We start from the raw sequence: 26,693 nt of genomic DNA, 5'->3' as shown, positions 1-26,693 counted from the left end.
GGACTTGGTCTTTTACCAAATAGGCCAATCTTCTGTATACCCCCTACCTTGTCACAACGGATTGGCTCAAACGCATTAAGGAAAGAAATTCCACAAATTAATATAAGGCACACCTGTTAATTGAAATACATTCCAGGTGCCTAGCTCATGAAGCTGGTTGAGAGAATGCCAATAATGTGCCAAGTTGTCATCAAGGAAAAGGGTGGCTTTTTGAAGAATCTCAAATATAAAATATATTTTGATACTACATGATTCCATATGTGTTATTTCTTAGTTTTGATGTTGTCACAATTATTCTACAATGTAGAAAATAGTACAAAATAAAGCAAAAACCCTTGAATGAGTAGGTGTTCTAAAACTTCTGACTGGTAGTGCACATACATAAAATATAAAACGCAACATGTAAAGTGTTGGTCCCATGTTTCATGAGCTGCAAAAAAAGATTGCTGAAATATTCCATACGCACAAAAATATAATTTCTCTCAAATTGTGCACAAATTAGTTTACATCCCTGCTAGTGAGCATTTCTCCTTTGTCAAGATAATCCATCCACCTGACAGGTGTGGCATATCAAGAAGCTGATTCAACGGCATGATCATTATAAAGGTGCACCTTGTGCTGGGGACAATAAAAGGCCACTAAAATGTGCAGTTTTGTTACACAACACAATGCCACAGATGCCTCAAGTTTTTAGGGAGTGTGCAATTGACATGCTGACTGCAGGAATGTCCACCAGAGCTGTTGCCAGAGATTGAATGGTCATTTCTCTACCATAATCCTCCTCCAATGTTGCTTAAGAGAATTTGGCAGTACGTCTAACCGACCATGTGTATGGCGTTGCGTGGGTGAGCGGTCTGCTGATGTCAATGTTGTGAACAGAGTGCCCCATGGTGGCAGTGGGATTATGGTATGGGCAGGCATAAGCTATGGACAAGGAACTTTTGCCTTTTATCGATTAGCAATTTGAATGCACAAAAATATAGTGATGAGATCCTGAGGCCCATTTTGATGGTCTTTGTGACCAACAGAAGCATATCTGTATTTCCTGTCATGTGAAATCCATAGATCAGGGCCTAATGAATTTATTGACCGATGTCCTCATATGAACTGTAATGCAGTAAAACCTTTGAAATTGTTGCGTTTATATTTGTTCGGCACACACACACTACAATAAACAAAAACATACATCGACAAGACAGACAACATTTACATAGTGCCTTCAGAAAATATTCATACACTTGACTTATTCCATAAACTCGAAACGGATTAAATACATTTCTCTCACGCATCTACACACAATACCCCATAATGACAAACTGGTTGAATACTTAGTCTCAAAAGCTGAATTGTCTTCATTTTTAACAGATTTGTAAAAATGTCTAAAAACATAATTCCACTTTAACGTTACGTGTGTCAGCAAGTGAAAAATCTAAATGTAATACAATGTAAATTCAGGCTGCAACAGTATGTAGAAAAAGTAAATGGGTGTGAATACTTTGACAAACATGAACAACATCACACTTGCTCAGACCCATATGTTCCCACCGTATCCACACCCAATGTTTGTAATGCTTGTATGAATCTGCCCCATGTGACTTCAAATTGTGTTTGTCTGTAGCCAGATTTTTTCCCAGTATTTAAATAAAGCACTTGATGCCTCCATTCTCTTAACGTTGGGGTATCATTTGACTTCCTGTATTTAAGTAATAGATTCCTCAATAAAAGTGATTTATTTGTGTCTAACCCATTGAGAATATCACCGCACACTCATATGCCATGTCTTGAAATATGCACGACATGGCATATAAACTTACAATGGAAAACTTCTGACAGACAGTATTCTAACGCCGCCCATAAGTGACTTTACAGCCCTCCCAGAAGGCATGAATTATTGAGTCATTGTTAGTTTTACACTTAAGACATGGCTCTGCCGTTGTGCTGTAGAATGTGAATTCTGTCGCTTGTATAAACAATTCTATACATTAGTTTACTGGATATTGCATACATTTGTTACCTAGAATTGTGTTAATGTTCCAACACTATCGTGTGCTAATATCAGTTATTTTTAAGACTTGGTTCCAATACTTTATATTTTTTTCTAAAGAGATTGTCAGTTGGATAGGCTCTCTGCACGGTTGTGTACATCTTACCCATCATATATGATTGACTTTTTCCTGACTCAAATAGGATTCCCCAAACATTGCTCTGATATCGCACAATTTCAATCTGAAAGCTTTTGGACAAAAGTTTTAAGTTGCATACAGTGTATTTGAAAATGTCTACGTTGGTCAGTCTAAAATTGCTCTTTAATTCGACCGTTAAATAATTATTTCCTATTAACACCTCATATGCCTTTAGTCTTCCATGTGTGCCCAATTTATTGGTGAATTCTGAACAGGCATCCAAGGATTGTTCCATAGGGTTGTGCTTTTAGGGAGTGATATTGTACAATCCGTTTCATTTTTTCCATGATGTTAGTCTTCTTAACTATGAAGTTTTTCATGTTCTTAGCTCTATCCTTGGAAAAATAGACATGTGTAAAGATTGAGGGTGAGCATGTGCATCTTCAATAGTTACCCATTGTTCGTCTTTGGTGAATTTCACAACATGTTACAAGTAAAAGCCTTGGCTGGCGAGTTGATACAATTTCAAATCTGGAAGGTTAAAACCACCTTCAGATTTAGGGACACAATTTTTTTTGTATTTATTCTAGAAGTTTTATTTGTCCATATGAAGTCTTATAGCAGAGCATACTTTTTTTAAAGAAAGTCTTCGGTGGGGTAATTGGTATTAACAAAAATAAATATAAAAAAAGCCATGCCATTCTAAAATAGATTCTACCTGTAAGATTTATGGGGAGATTGTTCCATTTAATAATTAGATCTGCTTTCATGTTGTCGAGTAATGGGATAAAGTTATCTTTATATACTTGTTGTCACTTAAGCATCCTAAGTATTTAATATTTTTGTGGTCCACTTAAAAAGATTGCAGTAGATTAGTTATTTTTTTCCATTTCCTTTTTTCCACGTGCATTTTATATCCTGAGATTTTAGAGTATTCCGAAGTATTGAACTATCAATATTAGTCAGGTATATCAGGAGATCGTCAGCAAATAAGTTTAGTTTATATTCATGTTTACCAATACCCGTTTGGGTCCTCCCTAATTCTTTCTGCAAGTGGTTCAATTGCCAGTGCAAACAGGATGGGGGAAAGAGAGGACATCCATGTCTCATGCCTCTTTCTAAAGCAATTTATTCAGATAGTGTGTATATTTTTGCTTTAGGATATTTACATAATATTTTTATGAAATGTATTATTTCAGCTGGAAAGTTGAATGCTTCCAATGTTTTGAACAGAAAAGGCCACTCAAGACAGAAAGCCTTTGGCATCAGCCATTATTGATAAGTTTACATCTTGTTTTTTTTGTGTATTATACCGAAACATGTTATTGTATTTGTTTGTGTCTATTTTTAATAAACCCTGTTGTTAGATTAATATGTCAGCAAATGCAGGCATGAGATTTTGAATCTACACATCCATGCATAACCGACCAAAATATGAAAGAAAAGTATTGTCATTTTTTATTCTGTAAAGTGAGTGCGCAAGATGAGAAATAATTATTGTTGTCTATCAACAATGACAAGCAACCCAAGTCTGACAACTTGGATGGAAAATGACCGAGGATGATAGCGGATGATATTGCCACTCCTATTTCTGCAATCTAAGCCTACAGGAAAGCATACGCCCTCAGGCCTTTGGAGGGAAGCAAAAGTCCTTCCATCAAATAGCCAACCAACCAGCCTGTTACCAACCCTAAATAAACTTTTGGAAAAAATGTTGTTTGACCAGATAGATACAATGCTGTTTCACAGTAAACAAATTAACAGATTTTCAGAACGCTTATAGGGAAGGGCATTCAACATGTATGGCACTTACACAAATGACTGATTGGCTGAGAGAAATGTATATAAAGATTGTAGGAGCTGTTTTGTTAGACTTTTGTGCAGCTTTTGATATCACTAATGAACACAATGGAAGCCTCTCCAAAATACTTCAGGTAGAGTCAGGCATTCCCCAGGGCAGCTGTCTAGGTCCCTTACTTTTTTCAATCTTTACTAATGACTTGTGACTGGCTCGGCGTGTCTATGTATGCTAATGACTCAATACTATACACATCAGCTACCACAACAAGTGAAATCACTGCAACACTTAAAGAGCTGTCATCAGTTTCAAAATGGGTGGAAAGAAATAAGTTAGTCCTACATATTTTGAAAACTAAAAGCATTGTATTTGGGACAAATTGTTCACTAAACCTCAACTAAATCTTGTAATGAATAATGTGGAAATTTAGCAAGTTGAGGACACTAAACTGCTTGGAGTAACCCTGGATTCTAAAATATAAATGGTCAAAGCAAAGGTTCTGTTCATAATAAAGCCTAGCTCTGCCTCCTTAACAATGCTATCAACAAGGCAGGTCTTACAACACCTCGTTTTTTTGCACCTGGACTACTGTCCAGTCTTGTGGTCAGGTGCCACAAAGAGGGACTTAAGAACTTACACTTGGCCCAGAACAGGGCAGCACGGCTGGCCCACGGAGAGCAAAAATGTATAATACGCATGTCAAATCTCTCCTGGCTCAAAGTTGCATTTGTGAGAAGTATTGACATGTTGAATGCACCGAGCTGTCAGTTTAAACTACTAGCACACAGTTCAGACACCCATGCATACACCATAAGACATGCCTAACAGAGGTCTCATCACAGTCCCTCAATACAGGACAGACTATGGGAGGTGCACAGGACTACACTGAACTCTATTCCACATCAAGTAACTCGTGCAAGCAGTAAAATCAGATTTGCAAAAAACCCATAAAAATCCTCCTTACGGAACAGCAGGGACTGAAGAGGCACAGACACATGCACACGATAACATACGTACTATACCAGCAATTCCCAAACTCGGTCCTCGGGACCCCTAGGGGTGCCCGTATTGGTTTTCGCCCCAACACTACACAGCTGATTCAAATGATCGCAGCTTGATGATTAGTTTATTATTTTAAAAATCAGCTGTAGGGCAAAAAAAATAAAAAAACATGAACAACTTGGGCTCCTGAGGACAGAGATTGGGAAACCCTGCACCACACACACACACTTTGTGTTGTAGATATGTGGTAGTAGAGTAGTGGCCTGTGGGTGCACACTTAATGTGTTTTGAAATGTCTTGTTATTAATTGTATATAACTGCCTTAATTTTGCTGGACCCCGGGAAGAGTAGCTGCGGCCTTGGCAGCAGATAATGGGGATCCATAATAAATATAAATGTTTCAGGTCTGGTAAGACTTGTGCCATTCTGTTGCTTATGGGTTTTATTATTATTTTGTTGCAATATATGAAGTGTATGGGTCTGTAGTCTGCAAGGGACTCGTCAGATTTTCCTGGTTTTAATATAACTGAAATAACTGGTTTGATACACGGAACTCGGAAGCACTGAATCGAGTGACTGGTGTTGTCATTTGAGTAAAACTTTCAATTTTTTGTGTTTTTTTATTTATTTTTTATCTGCTGATAGTTGCTTCAGGGTTATTGAGTCCAAGAAGGCTGTAGAATCAGTCCAACTTATTTAATTCTGATCGATATAGAATTTCATAGTAGCTTTCAAAATGGTTATGTACAGCTTTGTTACCAATTAAAGCATTTGTATCCTTCGCTTTTAAAATTATAACTGGTTTGGCGTGTATTCATTTTGTGAGAGCTGCGAGGTGTTTACCAGGTTTATTTACCATTAATAGTAGGCTTTATTTGAGTTTAATCTGTAGTTGATGGCTCTCTTCAAAAGTTAAATATCATATTCCTGTTAAATTCGGAAATTATATTTTCTTCTTTACCTTGTAAAGATTTATGGGCTTTTTCTAAGATAGTGATTTATTTTTCTTTAATTTGAATTTCTAACTCAGATTTAACTATTTCTGAGTATGAGATTATCATTCCCCTAATGTATGCCTTAAAAGCATACCAAATTATATTAGGGGTCGGAGTTTCTCCTCTTTGTCTACATACATATTTTCTCGCTTACGTATTTAATCAATTAAAAACTTAAATTATATAATATATCGCTAAATAGGTCCGTTACTGTTCTCTTGGATACTTGTGTTGGATGGTATGAAGGAACTATTAACTGGTTACCAAGCAGGGTTATGTTGCATATCAAAGAGGGAAGGGTGATTGGGTGGAGCCAAGACGGAAAGTAGGTTACACACCCCAATACCATACATACAGGACAGCCCCAGCAACCATGCGTCATTGTGATGTTGCTGTTATTTTGAGTGACAACCAAATGAGATGCCTAGATTCAGGCTGGACATCAATAATGAAACTGTCAACTGTAACAAGTGATCGCTTCAAGCTGTTTGGGTAATGCAGATGATGACAGCATGTTTAAGGACAATTTTCACATGAAAGTAAAATGACTAACATTGAAGCCATACCTCCAATAAACAGATCAGTTCTTAGAAAGGATTTCCTTGTTTAGGAGTAGTCCTCTGAAGTTCAGATGACAAACAATTGAAGACATTCCCTGAATGCTTTGTATTCAACAACACCTGGCTGGGACCTCATCCTAGTTACAGTAGGCCTACAGGCAAAATATCCTTTATTGCCTAGCCTGGTGATAATGTAGATTGTCCTATCAATAGAACCTAGGATAAGATCCTGTTAGTCACTGACTTCATTTTGGCAGCTATATTAGATTTAGTATTAGTTTTATTCTTAAAATACATTTTAGTCTTAGTCACATTAGTAATTTAATCCCTAGTTAGTTTTAGTTATCAGTCAAAAAACTAGACATTTTTTGTCATTCATTTTAGGTCACAGTCAGGGCATCTTTAAAAATAAAAAAAAAAATTCAACAAAAATGTATATTTACCTCTAACTTCCATCATGTGCACATTCAGAATGCCTTGCCCGACTAGGCCTATTGTCCCCTCTTATACCTTAGCTGGCAACATTGCCATTGTGGCAGATGACTTGCATTGGTTACAATTACCATATATGCTATAAAGCCTTGGCTAAAGGTTAAATAATTTACAGCTCTGATTTTCTCCCCATAATAACCGTTCAAAAGGAGAGAGGAGTGAGGTGACCTCCCAGGAACTGTGCGCGTTGGAGAGCCAGCTTTTGTCAAGCAGCCAACGCAACAGCAAGACGTTACAGGCAAAGAGGTAATGAGAGGATCGCATTAAATATTCTGATAAACCATGCATGCTGATGTTTGGGCAAAACAGATGAAAAGGAGCTTCATGTCAAATTGAAGGTCCATTAATTCCATGTGGAATTCTCATTTCGTTACATTTGTCAACTAAAATGAAAATGTGATTTTTTAATTTATTCTCATCAATAGTTTGTCAGGAAAAAAATAGGTTGTTGACGAGTATCATTCATGGTAGTTACTGTTGACAAAAATTGACTGAGGTGGTGTCATCGAGTACAAAAAAACGGAAAAACTCCAATATCCCTCAGATTAGATTTAGCTGACGCGGCCATTGTGATTACAGTAGCTCCATCAATTGGTGGCGCACACCAACATTCCAGGTAACTGACTGTATTTTGTCATTCTATAGGGAGTAATAAGAGTTGCTGTTGCTGATTATTTACAATACTATTTACAAATTATAGCATGAAAAATGTAGCACATACTGTAGTTTACAGTGAGTCAACTGAAACTGCACTCACGCCCTCCTGGGTGGCGTTGAAATCATTTTAAAGTATACTGAAATACACCCATCAAAACAACGGCATTCCTGAATCTCTCAGACCAAATGACTTGGTCAGCTTTATGCTAAGTCATAACTAGGCTGGAAGATGAAGAATGTTACAGGGACTGACACATACAATAACCATGTGGAATATGTCGTTCAACCAGAAAACAAGGAGACAAAGTTACTTATTTTGAATAAGATGTCAACTATGTTTCTCAGGCCTTCAAAAAATAGTAGAACTGAAAATGTGACGTTTGGAAAAACTGGAGCTTCCGGCCGACATTGATAAAGATCTCGTGACATCTGCATAATATTACGGTTTGATTTAGAGAATTTGTAGCTACTGACACATATGCGACACCAACAAAACATGGGCTTGTTCTGGATGTTTGATTCATTTGGATTAGGATCAAATGTTCTGAACAGCTCTGTGTGCTCTATAACAACCATAGTAACTGCCGAGGAACTCCTAACCACTAAGCCTAAAACAACTACAAACACAATCCAGCCGCTGTAGCTTACTCCTGATGCAGGCCAGAGTGGCAGTCACAACATCAGAGTCTTGGTTGGAAGACGAAGGCCTAATATTAGAATGATGTCTGAAGGAAATTATTAGAACACCTAGGAGAAACTGCCAGAAGAGGTAAAGAAAATTAAGAGAGAGAAAGATCGCATCGGGTGCCGGAGGCGTAGGGTGAACGGACAGGTTCCTGTGCTCTGACAGGAATGTGCCTGAGCTGCATCACCACACAGGTGCCAGGCAGGGCCCCTTACGGCCATAATGACACTGCTACTGCTACTAGGACAGCCGGGATGTTCCACCTTCTAGACTAGGCAGTTCCAGTGCCATGGATATATAGGCCAACTGAGTTCAAGGTTTAGAAATCCCCCATGAGGCATACAATGAAAGTGTCCTGGTGTGAGGGATGGTTTGGGGGAGGGGAGATTTCCAATGTAAGCTATGTTGGCACTGCAAGTTCCAAGCCTGATCCAAGATAATTCCATCATGGCTGACATTCTGCAGGACTATGGCTGTGGGACATACTGGTAGCATTGGTTGAATAACATTTTATGGGCCCATATGCACACCATATTCACTCCCATTTCAACAACTTGGGTTTATCATAACCAGAATCAGGGGTAGACACATGGCACAGCCTAAGCTTTTAAACTTCAGTAAGGCTGGGATACAACACTCCTAAATGCTCATCCTGGCTGGCCATCTGTAAACCATTATGTAAACCTTAGACACTGATCATCACCCATATCATATGTACTGATGTGTGTTCAGAAGTCATATGTTCAGAAGTCTTCATGAGAATAAGCAGTGATGTAAAGTACTTAAGTAAAATATACTTTAAAGTACTAAAGTCATTTTTTTGAGTATCTGTACTTTATGTTTTTGTCTTTCACTTCACTACATTCCTAAAGAAAATGATGTACTTTTTACACCATACATTTTCCCTGACAACCTAAAGTACTACACTGTGTGCACAATTATTAGGCAAGTTGTATGTTTGAGGACTCATTTTATTATTGAACAACTACAGCGCTCTCGGTCAATCCAAAATGTTAATAAACCTCAAACCTGAATTATTAAGAAAGTAAAGGTGAGGTGTTGGCTTTCTTTGGAGAATATCTGTGTGTGCACAATTATTGGGCAACTGTGTGTGCAGAATTATTATGCAACTGAATGAAAAACTAAAAGTTCCCCATCTCACTTGTTTATTTTAATCTGTTAAAGTGAGAATAATAAACAAACAACTCAAAATGTATAAAAAAAAACATTTGACATTTAAAGAAAAAAATAAAAATAAAAAATCAGTGACCAATATAGCCACCCTTCTTTTCAATAACAGTCATAAGCCTTCCATCCATGGAGTCTGTCAGTTTCTTGATCTGTTGACAATCAACGTTTTGTGCAGCAGCAACCACAGCCTCCCAGACACTGGTCGGAGAGGTGTACTGTTTTCCTTCACCGTAAATCGTCCGTTTAAGAAGGGACCACAAGTTCTCAATAGGGTTTAGGTCAGGTGAGGAAGGGGGCCATGTCATTATTCTTTCATCTTTAAGGCCTTTACTGGCTAGCCACGCAGTGGAGTACTTCGATGCATGCGATGGAGCATTGTCCTGCATAAAAATCATGGTCTTCTTGAAAGATGCAGACTTTTTCCTGTACCACTGCTTGAAGAAAGTGTCTTCTAAAAACTGGCAGTAGGTTTGGGAGTTGAGTTTGAGTCCATCTTCAACCCGAAAAGGTCCAACTAGCTTATCTTTAATAATACCACCCCATACCAGTACCCCACCTCCACCTTGCTGGCGTCTGAGTCGAAGTGGAGCTCCGTGCCCGTTACTGATCCAGCCACGGGCCCATCCATCTGGTCCGTCAAGAGTCACTCTCATCTCATCCGTCCATAAAACCTTTGAAAAAAATCTGTCTTCAGATATTTCTTGGCCCAGTCTTGACGTTTCAACTTACGTGTCTTGTTCAGTGGTGGTCGGGTTTCAGCCTTCCTTACCTTGGCCATGTCTCTGAGCACTGAACACCTTGTACTTCTGGGCACTCCAGGTAGGTTGCAGTTCTGGAATATGACAGCACTGGAGGATAATGGGTTCCTGGTAGCTTCACGTTTGATTCTTCTCAAATCTTTGGCAGTTCATTTGCGTCTTTTTTTCTCAACACGGTTCTTGCGACCATGTTGACTATTTGCAACAAAACTTTGATGGCTCTGTGATCACGCGACCCAATATCTTAGCAATTTCAAGAGTGCTGCATTCCTCTGAAATACTTTTTACAATTTTTGACTTTTCAGAGTCAGTTAAAATCTATTTTTTTGGCCCATTTTGTCTGAGGAAAAGAAGCTTCCTAATAATTATACACACCTTGAATATAGGGTGTTGATCTCCTTAGGCCACACCCTCCCTCATTACACAAATACACATCACTTGATATGCTTAAATCCAATAAACATTCCAGTTTATACAGCTTGGAGTTGGGAAATATGCATAATGATGATATGGTCAAAATACTGACTTGCCTAATATTTGTGCACACAGTGTAGTTACAATTTGAATGCTTAGCAGTAAAGGAAAAAGGTCCAATTCAGACTTATCAAGAGAACGTCCCTGGTCATCCCTACTGCCTCTGATCTGGTGGACTCACTAAACATAAATGCTTCCTTTGTAAATGATGTCTGAGTGTTGCGGTGTGCGCATGGCTATAAAAAAAAGGAATACAAAAAAAAAGGAAAATTGTGCCATCTGGTTTGCTAAATAAGGAATTTTATGTCTAGCATTAACTTTAACTTTGTACTTTTACTCAAGTATGACAATTGACTACTTTTTCCACCTCTGAGAATAAGCAACAACGTATAGCAAGAACAATAAACACTTTATAACAAGATCCTCACCGTCTCCCACTCGTTAATTAAAAACTAGTTTGGTCCCTGGATTTGAGCACATTTGTGTCAACACACAAACACTTCAAAGCCATGGATGGCTAATAATGTCACGAACAGGAGGCCAATTACAGTACTGTTGTGACTTTTGTGCCTTCGGAAAAGCTTGGCACCAAATGTTCAGAAAGCTGAAAGGCCAGCCAGATTACCTGTGATACAAGTCAGTATTCGACGTCCACCCATGTCTGAGGACGTCGGGAGATGACGTGGAAACCGTCCAATAGGGGCAACAGTGAGCGTTGTGGATGGAGTTGGCGGATGGGCATCTGCCTCTGATTCCAAACGTTGCAAGTTCGAACCGAGCAATGGAAAGTTGTTCGAGATTTTTGTTTTAAGCCTATCCCAAACCTTAACCATTAGGAGTTAGTGCCTAAACTTAACCATGACGTTTGCAACAACTTCGAAATTGGATGTTTAAGAAACATGGATGAACGTCTAATTCTGATGTGGGACTGTGATAGCTAATTGCAGCAGGCAGCAGTCATTTCTATTAGATAAATATCCTATGGTGGCACATTTGAAGTTCCAGGTGTCCAATCTCCCACAAAATATGAGTTTTGTTTTACTTTAAAACATAGACCTAAGCAATGTAAAGCAAAGGAAACAAAAACACTAGAAATTCGATCCGTAATTGATCAAACATTGCGTACCGCAATATCAAACTCAATGTCAATGGAAGCAAAAAAAACATTCGTTTCAACCAATTGAATTTACTTGCATCATGTTCATTTATTCCCGATTGTCAATAAAATAAGAACGAAAAACTCACCTGACAACCGTGGATAATCCGAGTAGGTGGCCAGCGTGAAAGGAGACTGACTTTCACATCCCGAAATCTCAAGTAAATTTGCTTCCTCCCATTTGTCAAATCGTAGAACTACGTCACTCAATCGTCGAAATCCGAGTGTCTCAGGTGAGAAAGGTGTGCCCGATCCATATGCCGCGTTCAAAACAACTGTGAACTCGGAAATGTGCTACTTCAGTACGTTCAAGACAACTGAGACTCGGAAAAAATGAGCTCCGACTTGGAAAATATTTTGAAGGGTCATCCAACTCAGAATTCCAAAACGGAAACTCGGGCATTTTTCTATAGCTCCGACCCTGGTCTTGATTTGAACTCGTTTTTTTCCCGACTTCCCAGTTGCCGAACACGCACCAGCTATCAACCCTTACCTCTTCAAACTCCTGACACATCAGAGAAAGATAACATGAAATGAATAGGTCATTTTTACCTCAATGTTGTGCACACATTATTTGATTGACTTTGCATTGATTAGTCAGTACGATTTGCAAATTATTAGGCTTTTGGCTTATTCATTTTATGCATTGTAGGTTATATTAGATTTTATTGTAGGTTATAGAGATTTTTCTATTTTTCTTTTCTATTGTGTTATTGACTGTACGTTTGTTTATGTGTAACTCTGTGTTGTTGTTTTTGTCGCACTGCTTTGCTTTATCTTGGCCAGGTCGCAGTTGTAAATGGGAACTTGTTCTCAACTGGCCTAACTGGTTAAATAAAGGCGAAATAAAAATAAATTACAAATATTCACTAGTAATGTGTTTTAAATTAAAATTGTTTACCAGAATAGGCCTAATAAACCACATGTTTACAAAATGAAGTCACACAGTTATTTTTTTTAAACTTTTCTAAGAAGTTAGCATTTGTTTGGTGTTGTTTTTTGGGGAAAATAAACCACCTAACTTTTCCTCATAAACAAAAAGACATTCCAATGTGGTATTATCATTGACGTTTCATTACATCATCAATCACATCCGTATCTACATGCAAGATAGGCAGTGACTCTTCACCAACATAACCCGCCACCTCCCTCCCTCTCTCTCTCTCACCTCCCCAAGTGTTCCAGGGTTGTGAACCAGCTTATGTGGTGGGCAGGAGAAATCTAGTGATAGCTACACACAAGACGCACTGTTAATAGGATGCCTGTGCCTTGCTAAATTGGTATGACCGACACCTCAATCATAGGCCATGTCACTGCCACCAAGCGCAGGGCCTAGAATGGGCCAATGAGAGTTGCCCTGCCAATGTGAAAGAATGTGAGGTATTCTCTCTCTCTCGGCTGTTGACAGGAGTATCGACATTTAGGATCAGGCTCTGCTGCTTTGAGAAAATCTAGAGGATGTGCATCTCAACTCAGGCACAAACATGTATGTCATGCTGCTGAGTATGTGGTCACATGTGTTGGCTACATTTGAGTCATTGAGCAGACACTCTTATCCAGAGCGACTTGTAATAGTGATGCATTTTCATTCACACTTGTCCCCCGTGAGAAACAAACCCACAACCCTGGCGCTTGCGCCATGCTCGCCACACGGGACTACACACAGGCTTTACACACTCGTGTGAAAAATACACACAGATGTACAACTTGCCATACACCGATTATGCGGAAACAAACACTCGGAGCACGTTCGCAGAAATTCCCACGCGTGAGTACAGTAGCCAGTCTAACAATGCAGGTGAGATAAAAGTCCACCTGAGTTAAACATTTCTGAATAGGTGATATCAGAAGTTGTGTACATGTATTAAACGTATTTACAGTAATGTTTCGTCGTGAGAGAAATCTGTTATTGCTGACGGTTGAAGTCTGTCTTTAAGACCCCACTGGGCACACACTGGTTGAATAAACGTTGTTTCCACCGACGTGGAATTCCTGTAGCCAGACAAGGACACCTGGTGTAAAGACGTGAGATCCTCTGGTGAATAACTAAATACAACTAAACCATTCTAAGGCAAATCAGGTTCTTAAACATCAAGGGTGGAGCATGGGAATAAAAGACAAAGATAAGATGCAACAAAAACATGTTATTTTCCGTTTCCAGCTTCACAAGAAAGGCACAACGTGGAATAGACATTGAATTGACGTCTGTGACCAGTGGGATACCGATAAGGTAACCCATACCGATAAGGTAACAGGGGTCAACCCATCCACTCACCTGTGACCTGACCATGAGTAAGTGGCCTTACAGATAACTACTTGACCTACAGCATGCATGTTCTATATCCTGACCTAAAAACTCTTGAACGTCCAACTTATACACACACACGCACGTCAAGTACTTTATACATAAACGTGACAACACATCCATTCGGTAACCTCCATACCATAACTTGTTAGTGGAAGGAGAAGGTGAGATGCTTCACAAGTGTTGGTATCACCTTAAGGCCGATCACTGATGAATAGCTAGTTAGTTATAGTTACTGAAGAAGCACAACGCCTCATACACATGTCTGTAGAGTTCAGCTGTCAACGTGTCTTACATCTCTGTCAACTGACAGCATTTTTCTACACCTCAACTGAAGATAAAATAACAGGTAGTTGGGTCAGTCATTTGATGTAAATTGTCCACCGGAAGAGTTTGCTTACAGTAAACTGTAGTCCTGACTCAATTAATGTGGTATCTCTACAGCTTGATGTTTTAAACAGCACAATGTGAATGGTGCAAAGTGGGACTATTTACCACGTACCATATTTGCAGGAAGTTTGTGAAGGACCTATGCTCCCCAAAGAGCAAAAGGTTTTAAGTCAAATATTTTTTGGGGTGGAAGTTTCCTTTTGATAACAGAGTGTACCTGTGCCACCCGCCTGATTGTATAGGGGAGAGTTGGGTAAGTTCAGCCTTTTTTAACATTCAGCATCACTACATCAAGGAAAATATAGTATTCTTTCTAACACATATATCTACATATATTTCAGGATGTTGTGTATCCTTGGAAATAATCAGAATTCATTTAAACAGAATAGTTTTGAAAATATAGCTTGTCCAAATAAAGTGGTCTCTTGGCACAACTTCCCCCGGTATGGAGTAAATTGAGCTTAGGGACAGGGTAAGTTGAGCCTTTGGGTAAGTGGGTGATGGTGTCCTGTGACAGTGGGTGATAATGATGGTAGGTCAAAGTTTAAATCAAGGAAAGCTTATTTCTTTAAAATTTTGTGCACAAATTTGTTTACATCCCTGTTACTGAGCATTTCTGATTTGCCAAGATAATGCATCCACCTGACAGGTGTGGCATATCAAGAAGCTGATTAAACAGCATGATCATTACACAGGTGCACCTTGTGCTGGGGACCATAAAAGGCCACTCTAAAATGTGCAGTTTTGTAAAAAAAACAATGCCACAGTTTTGAGGGAGCGTGCAATTGTCATGCTGACTGCATGAATGTCCACTAGAGCTGTTGCCAGAGACCTGAATGTTAATTTCTCTACCATAAGAAACCCATTGTCGTGCCAGTGTTGTTTTAGAGAATTTTGGTGGTATGTCCAACCGGCTTCACAACCACAGACTACGTGTCCAAGGGGCGTTTGGGCGAGCGATTTGCTGATTTGTAAACAGTTTGCCCCATGGTGGCGGTGGGGTTATGGTATGGGCAGGCATAAGCTATGGAAAACGAACACAACTGTGTTTTCTCGATGGCAATTTGAATACACAGAGATACCGTGATGAAATCCTGAGGCCCATTCTCGTGCCATTCATCCGCCGCCATCACATAATGTTTCAACATGATAATGCACGGCCCCATGCAACAAGGATCTGAACACAATTCCTGGAAACTGAAAATGTCCCAGTTTTTCCATGGCCTGCATACTCACCCATTGAGCATGTTTGGGATGCCCTGGATCAACGTGTACGACAGCGTGTTCCAGTTCCCACCAATATCCAGCAACTTCGTACAGCCATTAAAGAGGTGTGGGACAATATTCCACAGGCCACAATCGACAGCCTGATCAACTCTATGCGAAGGAGATGTGTCACGCTGCATGAAGCAAGTGGTGGTCACACCAGATACTGACTGGTTTTCTGATCCACGCCCCAACCTTTTTTTTAAGGTATCTGTGACCAACAGATGCATATCTGTATTCCCATTCATGTGAAATCCATAGATTTAAGGCCTAAATAATTTTTTTAAATTGACTGATTTCCTTATATGAACTGTAACTCAGTAAAATCTTTGAAATTGTTGCATGTTGCGTTTATATTTTTGTTCAGTATACTGTAGATCTCTGTTCAATATTACTTTACCCTTCCATTCCTTGACTGTTGTTTCGATGTGCCAATTGGTAAGCAAGTTCTCTGCATTTGAGGCTACTAAGCCCATGAAACTGTGCACAAGATTCTTGATATGTTTATCAAGCTCAGACTCCACGTCATCAGATAAGACCTCGTGTGCCTCTGCTACTCTATCATAGCCTCTTTCACATAGGTACACGTTCGTTTTCCTTCTTGTCAATGTGCCTCTTCAGTGTCATTCTGTCTATTTTTTCATCCCTTGTTGCTCCTCGAATGAACTTCTGCCCTTATCTCTGTCTGTTTCTCTCTCTTTCTTTCCTTCTCTCTCTCTTTATCTCTCTGTCTCTGTCTTTCTCTCAATGTCAAAGGAGTTTTACGTCTGGCTTTGATTTCTCTGCCTTGTCACTGCCCTCTGGTGGTAGTCGATTGCCATAGCAGACTTGTCAAATGTTGGATCATAGCCAAGTAAGTGCATTCAATTTATGACATGCTATTTTAATATACGGGATATTTCATCCCTTATAATCCCTAATATAATTTACAAATACAATTTTGATCATAGTAGGACTATCTGCACACCTGATAAGCCCGGGTATGCAGGTCCAAAGGAGCATCAAAATGGCATGTATTATTATTTTATAACTAATATATAGTATACGCTTTGTGTATTGTTTCACGTTCATGAAGGGGTCATGGGAATAAACCGTTTGGGATCCACTGCCATAATAGACCTAGCAGGGTTGGGATGAATTCCATTTCGACTCCAGTCAATTCAGGAAGTACACTGAAATTCAAATTCCAAATCTCTTCAATGCTTTTCAATTAGGAAAATGTCGAATTGGAATTGGAATTTGGTTTACTTTCTGAATTGACTGGAATTCAAATGGAATTGACCCCAACCCTGCTGCCTAGATCGAATGTGCCAACTTTGCGATCATCATTGGGCTTGTTCCCACTAGAGGGCATCATCCTATAGGAGGCAATAGAATGAGTCCACAGTAACACAAGAAAGAACATTTCATTTCAATAAAATCTGACATATGTTTTAATTATAAAACAAGTCTGTATTTATTTTACAAAATGATTCCAAATGTACAGCATAATTTCAATGAAAGGGATTTCTGTCATTAAGTGTAGAAGGTGAAAATGAAATGAATTGTACTTTTTCAGTCTTTGTAGAGGAGGGATCTCCTGAGTAGTTTTAGCGAAGATGGTGGATAAATGAAGATAGTTCACTCAGGCCATTTACCATCGAAAATAAATAGTCAGTTCCAGTCTGCTTAACTGGGTGTGTCTACCATAGCCACCAATGCAATAGCAGCTGGGTCTGGTCTACTTACTTCATTGACTTTCATTAAACCAGAAAAAAAAAAACAGCAAGTGGGGTGCCTCGCTTCCTCTTCCATCTCTGGTTTTAGTTTGGCTTCAGTGTCTGCCAATATCTTCAAAAGACTGTTGCAAACACTAAAGCAACACTGGAGAAATGCATAGAAGTGATGTTGGAGCGTGGCTGTCTATTTATGAAGCAGTCCTTCACTTTTACATTAGAAAAAGCAACTAGAAGAAAAACTGAAAAGTTTGTCTAGTTTGAGGTTAGATTCTGAAAAGATAGAGGCCTACCGGTATTTTTAAAAAAGCTTAACATTTAAAAGAAAAAACAGGACAAAATATACTCAGGTTTTAAAACTCAGGTTAGTTTTAGAACAATTGATTTTAGAACAACTGATATTTGAGGTGACATGTCTATGAATGACACGTGACATAGTATTTTGCTATGGAAACCAGTCAACCTCCAACAGTCAGTAACCATGCCCTCTAGGTCATAAAGCTGTTATGCAAACAACAACGTCTGTTTCATACGTTACCTATTTGCTTTTGAACAGACGCGAAACTTAGCAGCACAAGTAAAGTACACATTCTGTACAGTACAATGACTGTACAGTGTAATATGCATGACCTGAAACTCCCCTGTCCCTATGATCTGTTGAATACTTAATAGCACCTTATTAAAGGTAGTCTGTTTAGGTATACATGGCCTAGGTAGGAAGCAGACAGACAGGGAGAATCAGGTGTCCCATTCTTCCACTGCTCCACTGATTATAGATGGGAGAGACAGAGAGAGTGTGATACTAAGATGCATACAAAGACTCTCAGTCCAGTCCCAGATCTCTGGGGAATAAAGAACAGAGATCTCTGACTGGATTGACACAAAATGTCATGGCCCAATGGGGTGCACTGCCTTTCATCTCTGTGCGTGTTACTGAGTGTGATAGAGGGACCGTGTGAAATGGTGAGACCAACGTATGTGTTTGAGGGAGAGGCAGAGAAAGTCTTCTGTGTTTGAGTGTGCACGAATTAGTTTGATAGAGAAAGACGTGGATTTTTGGTGTGTTTCCATGTGTGTATGTGAACTCATTTCCCAGCTCAGAGGTTCTTGTCGCTAGGCTCGTGACCAGGGAACAGATCGGGCGTTTCTGCTAACGTGGCCCTGATCTTCTTCTTCTCTTTAAAACGTCCTGAGTGGGACACTTTGACATGGCGTCCCTTGGTGGCCGTCTTATCTACGATCCTCTCCAGACGGGCGTTCAATTGGCTGTCCTCTGTGGCGCCCTCCACTGGCCCGGGGGCTCCACCGTGGGGTGTGGTGTTGCTGCCGTACTCCGCTGGGATCTCGTACAGAACCTTGGGCTCCGACTTCTTCTTACGTAGGAAGGTCAGCTTCCACCATCCAGGCGATGGGTCAGCCATGACCACACACACACACACACACACAGAGAGGAGGGAGAGCGGGATGGAAGAATGGAGGGCCCTTGGGTTGAAGTAGGGAGAGAAAGAGCGAGAGAAGTTTAGTAATACGTCAGTTAATAACTGTAGCTTTATAGCTCCACAATGTTTACAGTGAAGATGGATCAGACATGAGTCATGACCTCTCAGAGAGAAGAGTGAGAGAGGGAGGGAGGGAGGGAGAGTTACGTAAATCCCCCTACTACTCCCTTCCCATTCCCCATTCAAACTCCTGCCACACCTCTTACCCTACGCCCTAACCACAGTAACCTGACTCCAACCACTGCCCAGCTCAGATCGATCTGTGTCAGATAGATAATGTGTCAGGGGGAACGTACTGAGCCCTCCTGAATATTTCAGGGGAACTCAATAGGCACCATATGGTGGAGGGATGACAGGGCACCGCTGGTGATTGGGTTACCCCTAGTGTGTGTTGGCCAAGCTAAACGTGTTGGCTGCTAATAGCGCCTCATATTTCAGCCAAACCCTTTCTAGGATGAGATAACACTCACGGGTTGCCCAATCTCTCGTACCGAGGTGCTGCTCTTTGAATCGCAAGTGCCGTGCTACAATTGTCACTACTTCTGGCGCTACTACTGCCATTACCAATCCCTCTACCATTGTTGCCACCACCATCACAGTAAATATGACTACCACTACTACAACAACGACTACTGCTAACGCAAACCCGAGTATGAGGTTAGTTCCATTCGGATGCAGTCATTTCTGGGAATTCATTTACTTATTTTTCCATCTGAAATTCCCCTGGCCTGGGTTGAAAACGAACCACCCGTCAGAGTAATTCATTCAACCGGGAGTTTCTGTTTAGTGTTTCACTTCAATGGCAGTTTCCCTGTCAGGACTAGAGAGAGAAGTACCCTTGTGAAAAGCTTTTTAAATTCCAGGTACACCGTTCTGCAAACAAATATTAAAGGGACTTCCAAAAATCATGTGTTCTGTAGTGTGTTGGTGCAGGTTAAGTGCTCCTGCTCAGACTGTAACAGTCGTGGGAGAGTTTGGCTGTTCATTGTGTAATACAGGCAGAGCAGGTTGTATTGTCTGTCCTGTGGGTTTCTACACAAGTAAATCTTCCCACATAAGCAAACATGTACTGATTTACCAGCACACATACTATAGCAATACAAAATTGACATCTAGAACATAAAGACCAGACTAACTATGTCATGCGCAGACAAAGGCGAACACAGGCATGCAGGCGGAGGGAACACACATATAGCAAACACATGTAGCAAATGTAAAAATAGACACACGAACACGCACACACGCTGCTCTGCCCTCGCTGCACACAGAGAAAGCCTCGGCTTTGTGCCACTCTCCCCCCAGAAGAAGGGAATAGGCCATTACCCACCGGTCGCCTAGCAACGCTGTGGAAATTTCCATAGAATATGCTAATGTGCTTTTGGTGATCTGTTTGGGTGCTGGTGACTTTTGGCCTGATAGCTGAGGGTTGGGTTTTGGTTTGTAGATGAGCGAACAGAAGCCAAGACTGCTTTTTTTCTTTCTCTCATGACAAAACAGCGGATACACTTGGCCAACATGTTCATGTTTGAGTTCCTTTAACTGGTTTGCTGCCAGGGTGAAACTTTCAGAGGCAAAGCTAGTCTGGGCATCTTTTTATCTGCCTCAGGCATAATTATTATTATTATTATTATTTTATTTATTTCACCTTTATTTAACCAGGTTGGCAAGTTGAGAACAAGTTCTCATTTACAACTGCGACCTGGCCAAGATAAAGCAAAGCAGTTCGACAACATACAACAACACAGAGTTACACATGGAGTAAAAACAAACATACAGTCAATAATACAGTAGAAAAATGAGTCTATATACAATGTGAGCAAATGAGGTGAGATAAGGGAGGTAAAGGTAATAAATAATAATAATAATAATAGTCTGTCTAAGATATGCCTGGTCTTATATCTGGCTTTATGTGTGATCATTTCTTGGTTACAGTTGATTTTTTTACCTGTCAATTGTTATTCAACCTAACATATTTGTAATGCTAAATCGTTTATCTGGGTTTACTAATACATGTGTCAGTCACCTGACTTTGTAATACTGCCCTATTTGTGGTTGGTTATCTTGCAGTCAAAGTGCAACCCATTTTATGACCCTTCTAACGCGGTTTTACTTATTAGTTCTATTGCCCGTTCTATTGCCCATTGGAATGCCAGTCAGTCAGTGACATTCAACATAGCTCATTCTCAGGTCATCAACTCTGTCTGTCTCTCTGTCATTCCGTCCACCTCTTGTCCTTTAGCCATCAGTAACCTAGATTTACCATTTCACACCCTCCTTCAGAGCAGAACATCTGTCAAGTAGCTGGACCATGTCCTGGACTAGTCGTTGGCACAGCCAGTTGTCCAGGTCAGCAGACAAGGTAACTTACAGTAAAGCTCCAAGTGCTGAGTTAGTTTCCATGATGTCATGAGGAATTCCATAAGGAAACATGAAATCTCAATTTTAGAGAATCATTCATTTTATGGCTGGGGCTGTGTTGCGTGACTATTTGGAACGGCCAAAAGGCAATCCCTTCCATGTTGCTCATCCAGAAAAACAATCAAACAAACAAAATCACCACGTTATTATTCTTTCTGAAAGAAACTATATCACCGGTAAGTCACAGGTAGTCAACTTGCGCTTAGAGCCCAGATGTCTAGTGAGACCATATCACCGTGCACTCTGTAGCAACCCTTCCAGTCATGTGGAAAGTCTACGCTACGGTAAACATCCACCTGTGCGTGCAGACTAGGGTTAACGCCACTGACGGGCGAGTCACCTTCGGTGATAACTGCCTGCATTAAAGCCGATGGCTCCATTCTCAGACTCTTCTCTGGGAATTCACACATCAAATATTTTTACGAAATGTGGAGCCCGGTCAAATATGAGGTAGAAAGTCCCTTCAAATTACGACCTAACTTCTCATGCATCTGTCAAACTTATTGCGTTAAGCAGACTTTGACTCAATAGTGGCCAATATGCTGGCCATTAGGGCTGTGGTCATTCCCTCGAAGGATATACTATACGTGTTTCGGTATACGTTAAATTGGTGCCGTGACTATAAGATCATACAGCTGATAATTGTTAGCGAAGAGTAGGATGTCAAGGCGAGTTACACAAATGATGGCGTCACGTTGGTATTTTACAGCTGACGTAGCTAGCGAGAGCATTGAATTGAATCCATACAAATGTAGACACATTGACACACGGTCACCAAGGCACAGTGCAATCAGTTAGGTGCAGTGTGTACTAACAGCTTAGTGTTTACCCAGTGTGTGTGTGTGGTCAAAAGGCTCAGTGTTCAAAGGTCCTTATTGCTAACTGGTACGAGGGGCCCAAGGAAGCCCGTTCTGTCTGAAGTCCACTTTCGGGCAGTTTAAGAGGTATTCATCTGAATTAGGTATGTTACGGGAAGAGGGTAGTAAGCACGATATTTCATGTTGTGGAGAAAGATACAACTAGCTCTTACATTTTGATCGTCAATATTTCATCATTACAATCTTGCTATCTGGCAAAATGTTGTTAATTGTACATTGTCAAGGCACAGTTTAGGGTGTGTGTGTGTGTGTGTGTGTGTGTGTGTGTGTGAGAGAGAGAGAGTGTGTGTGTGTGTGTCCGTGTCCACAAGAATAGTAAACAAACAAAAATTTGACCAACTGGGGACATTGTGTTGGTCCCCACAAGCCTAAATGCTGGGTTAAAGTTAGAGTTAGGTTTAGGGTTAGGATTAGGATTAGGAGCTAGGTTTAGTTTTAGGGTTAGGGTTAGGAGCTAGGGCTAGGTTTAGGGTTAGGGTTACGGTAATGGTACGGTTAGCGTTAGGTTAAGGCTTAGGGAAAACAGGATTTTGAATGGGACTGAATTGTGTGTCCCCACAAGGTTAGTTGCACAAGACAGTGTGTGTGTGTGTGTGTGTGTGTGTGTGTGTGTATGCAATAACCTCACCTGTATATATGTCGAGATCTGGAGACGGCCTTCCTCCCAAAGTTTAATAGTTTATGGGAGAAACCCTGCTAGGAAAGCCAAATTTATCGACTCAAATATCAGATCATTGCCACTCCAATATCCACTCCAAAATCTTCTTCCACTCTTATCCTTTTACTGCTATCCTTCCCTTCGTCTTCTTCGTCCTCCCCTGTACAGTCTATTCTCTCTCTCTCTCTGTCTCCCTCTCTCTGACAGTCAGGTGTAGAGCTACAGGTGCAACCTTCGTCCCTCCTCTTGTCACACAGATACACACTCAGCTGAGTGGAACACTACAGACTCCGCCCACTGGGACTTGGGCAAACACAACCAGGGCGACAGCGAGATGAGGGAAGAGCGTAGATCGACGCTCAATAGATCCGCTCGACTTATTACATGTTCTGCCAAAGCACTCTGACAACACTTTCGCCGTGTCTGCAATGCAAATGCACTGTTGGTTCAGTCAGACAGGAGGCTTGTTAATACCAACTATGTAAAGCCTTGTAGAGGTCAGAGAGGACGAACATGACTTTATGGTTATAGATCTGCGTGCCATTAGATATCATGTTGTATTCATGTTGATTTTCATCATGCCTGGCGTTATGGTTTTGAATGGCTCCCTCAGAAGTAGAACGTTGGTTAGTATGTAACCAAACGGCTAAGCCCTGGGATGCATGAAGGAAGTCCATCTCCGTGGCTTCGGTTTTAATTGACATCATTGTTGGGTGTCAGCGTGTCGTTTAGAAGCTCTTGGATACATAAACCACACGTGTACCAATATTACACTCCTGAATATACAATAACACAGATTCAGACACACACAAACACCTACAATGACGGGGCAAAAAAAGATATTCCGTATATTTATTCAAAGGGTAAGACAGCAGAAGTCTCGTACAACCCTCTTCAACCCACTGCCAATATCCAGGTTCAGGGAAAGCGAAACCTACGCAGACACAAACGTCAACTACCCGATTAAAAAAAAATCTCCAAGACAGCTTGTGATAAGGCTTGAAACTGACCGATCACGTGTCAGTTGAAAACATCCTTAAGACCCAAAATGGCTGCCATAAAACCAAAGAGGCCTATATAACCTAGCTCACCTCTCCCTGTAGATTGGTCCTGTCCCCACAAGTCTAGATAGCGTGGTTCCTCGTGTCCAGCTCCAAGTAGTCAACCGTCTGTTTGCTAAGGCCCATAAACCTATGAGCATGTGATAAGCGTCTCTAGAAGGGCGATACGGACAATTAACACAATCAAGGCGTGCCTTTTGGGTGAAAGCGTTGTTTCATACACATGTTCTGCCGGTGACTTTCCCTGAAGCAACATGCGACAGTGGGCACGTACCGTTTTTCTGACTACCTACATTGTGTTGGCTGCAACTTGAGCTAACACAGATATGAACCCATTGTCCTATATCCTAATATCATGTTATGACTATCTTAACTCTATAATAATGATAATAATACATGCATTTTATATAGCGCTGTGAGCCATTTAAAAGATCAGATTGAAGAGGGAGGAAATTGCCTGAGCAGCGCCCCTGTCCTATCAATCTCTGCCACGGCACATCATGCAAAACTTCCAACAATGCCATCCTCAGATCTCAAGCACATCTCAGCTTCATATCAGTTTGTGTGTTCTGGGCAGAAGCGGTCATGTGAGATTTGATCTGGTGATGAGCTCTGAGTTGGAATAAGAGCCACTGCTGTATAGTGAGACCTATGGGCAAGCTTGACAGCACAGTACAGTGAAAAAGCATTACAGTTCAGGGCGGCTTATAAACCTTATTTAAAAGGCTCAGACCATTTTTATCAGCACAGCAACATGCACCCTTCCCTCCCTCCCTCCCTTTGTCTGATCTCATCTCTCTCTATCCCCCCCCCCTTCCTGGGACAGGCTGGGCGTGAATGTGTGTCTCAGCATGAGTGTGTATTGGCAGATGCCTGGCAGATGCCTGGAGAACAAACACAATTGAGAAGGGACAAACCATCCAACACCCAACAACGCTGTCTTTTACCAGCACTGCACAAGAGTTCACATGGTTCTACACATACTGTTCCTTCTGACCTCTGACCCCAAATGAGTGTTTCAGTACTTCAAACACATAGGTGTGGAGAAGGAGAAAGGGCCAAAGGGACCATGTGTGTGTTCGTATGTGATAGAGAGGGGCAGAGATGAGAAGAATGATTATCTCTGCATAGTCACTTTCCCCCTACCTACATGTACAAATTACCTCTGTATATAGCCACACTATTGCCTTTTTATTGTGTTACTTTTTATTTAATTTTTTAGTGGGGCTGTACCACGACTGAAATGACTGATGTCAGGAGAAGAGCCAGGTTGAATAGTTAATTATATTGATTTGGTTGACTTGGTGGATAGCAACAAAAAAGTAGACACAACATCATTCACTTGAGAGAAGATCTGATTAAATATCATTTGTAATCAACAGTAATGTTACTTTTACATCGATGGCAATTTGACATGACTGTTTGCTGAGACTGGATTATCAAATCTATGTGAAAATATAGTAAAGTGCCCACGCAATGAAACGCTCATTCAAAGCAGACACCCCGTACAGAACTGTAGCGACGTAGATAAGCAAATACGTCCCGGCATCAATCACAACTGGCTCGCAGATAAAGGAAACCCATGCCACGAGACAAATAGAAGATTCTTTCCTGTCAAACTGATTCTACGTACAGTATAATCTACCTGCCAATCGACTAGAGAAACTGTCACTGTCACATCGTACTGTAAAGGCATGTCAATACAAAATGCACTGTGTTTTACCCAGATGTCATTCTTGTCGTTTTGTGTGTGTGCTTTACCCAGATGTCATTCTTGTCGTTTTGTGTGTGTGAGTGTCTGTAGTGTTTTGATTTTGATATGTTGTTGGTTATGCATGTATTGTGCTGTTAGGTGTTGTCTGCCAGTAATCAGCCAGTGGGTATAAATTGTTTATTGAGTTGAAGTGGTTTTTACAATAGCACCTCCTTGTGGACAGAGACTAGAAATGCACATACACCCAATGACAGAAGAGACATGCAAGGATTCCATCACCTTGCCCCCCCGCCCCCCACCTCCCCCAAAAAAGCTATGTGACATCTCAAAGAAAAACTGTGATAGTCTCTCTTTATAATCTACTACTGATGCCAGACGAGGCATTTGGGTCAAATATTTCCTTAAAACAATAAAGACAATCAAATAGCATGTCACCTGATGTAGTACCCACATTACCCAGCAGAGGGCATCCGCCAGCATTGTACATGACATCACTGGGCACTGCTGGGCTCTCTGCCATCAAACACAGGGCTGGCACTCTGCCATGGCAGTAACTTCACTCGTGCTGTCTTGCTGGTGGCAGACCTCTAAAGCAATTAGGCAGCACTGCTCTCTGGCACTAGGAAACCTCCATGGTACATCGGTGCTGCTCTCCCATGTGGCATGTTGGCTGTGGGTCCACTGGGTCAGTCTAGCGCAGCTAGAAACTCTGGGTCCTGCTCCAAGTCCTGGGGAGCGTCGGACAGACTTACAGACTACAGTCCACTGGTTGCTAGTGGGGATTGTTGTACCACGACGCCACTGAAATGACTGATGTCAGGAGAAGAACCAGGTTGAATATGTTGGGGGGTGTTTTTTTAACTTACCAATAGCTGTTGTCTACGCACATGAGCTGGTT

The 26,693-nt window shown here is 40.9% G+C and overlaps 2 protein-coding genes across 6 annotated transcripts in view; both read right to left on the bottom strand.

Annotated features, from left to right (window-relative positions):
* Positions 1–12,189, bottom strand: part of LOC106607479 (oxysterol-binding protein-related protein 7) — a 28,744-nt gene extending 16,555 nt beyond the window's left edge. For 2 of the 5 annotated variants that reach the window (XM_014204465.2, XM_014204466.2), the window contains exon 1: positions 11,981–12,189. The gene's annotated coding sequence lies outside the window, so the exon portion shown is untranslated. The remainder of the gene's footprint in view (positions 1–11,980) is intronic. The other 3 variants (XM_014204468.2, XM_014204469.2, XM_014204467.2) reach the window with 2 other exon arrangements.
* Positions 12,190–17,267: 5,078 nt separating this feature from the next.
* On the bottom strand, positions 17,268–23,288 carry LOC106607480 (proline-rich protein 15-like protein A). Its single transcript, XM_014204471.2, has 2 exons — positions 22,991–23,288; positions 17,268–19,049 (listed from the first exon to the last, which is right to left on the bottom strand). Exon 2 carries the CDS (start codon positions 18,986–18,988, stop codon positions 18,665–18,667), a length of 324 nt encoding a protein of 107 aa, XP_014059946.1. The 5' UTR covers positions 18,989–19,049; positions 22,991–23,288; the 3' UTR covers positions 17,268–18,664.
* Positions 23,289–26,693: the final 3,405 nt, after the last annotated feature.

This window comes from Salmo salar, chromosome ssa06 (genome assembly GCF_905237065.1).
Source record: "Salmo salar chromosome ssa06, Ssal_v3.1, whole genome shotgun sequence".
In the NCBI taxonomy this organism is placed as follows: domain Eukaryota; kingdom Metazoa; phylum Chordata; class Actinopteri; order Salmoniformes; family Salmonidae; genus Salmo; species Salmo salar.
Note: the sequence above shows the minus strand (reverse complement) of the source record. Positions and strands in the feature narration are given on the sequence as shown.

Bases quoted from the DNA above. Each gene is read 5' to 3' on its own strand.
- LOC106607480 (XM_014204471.2), bottom strand. From the start codon at position 18,988: ATGGCTGACCCATCGCCTGGATGGTGGAAGCTGACCTTCCTACGTAAG.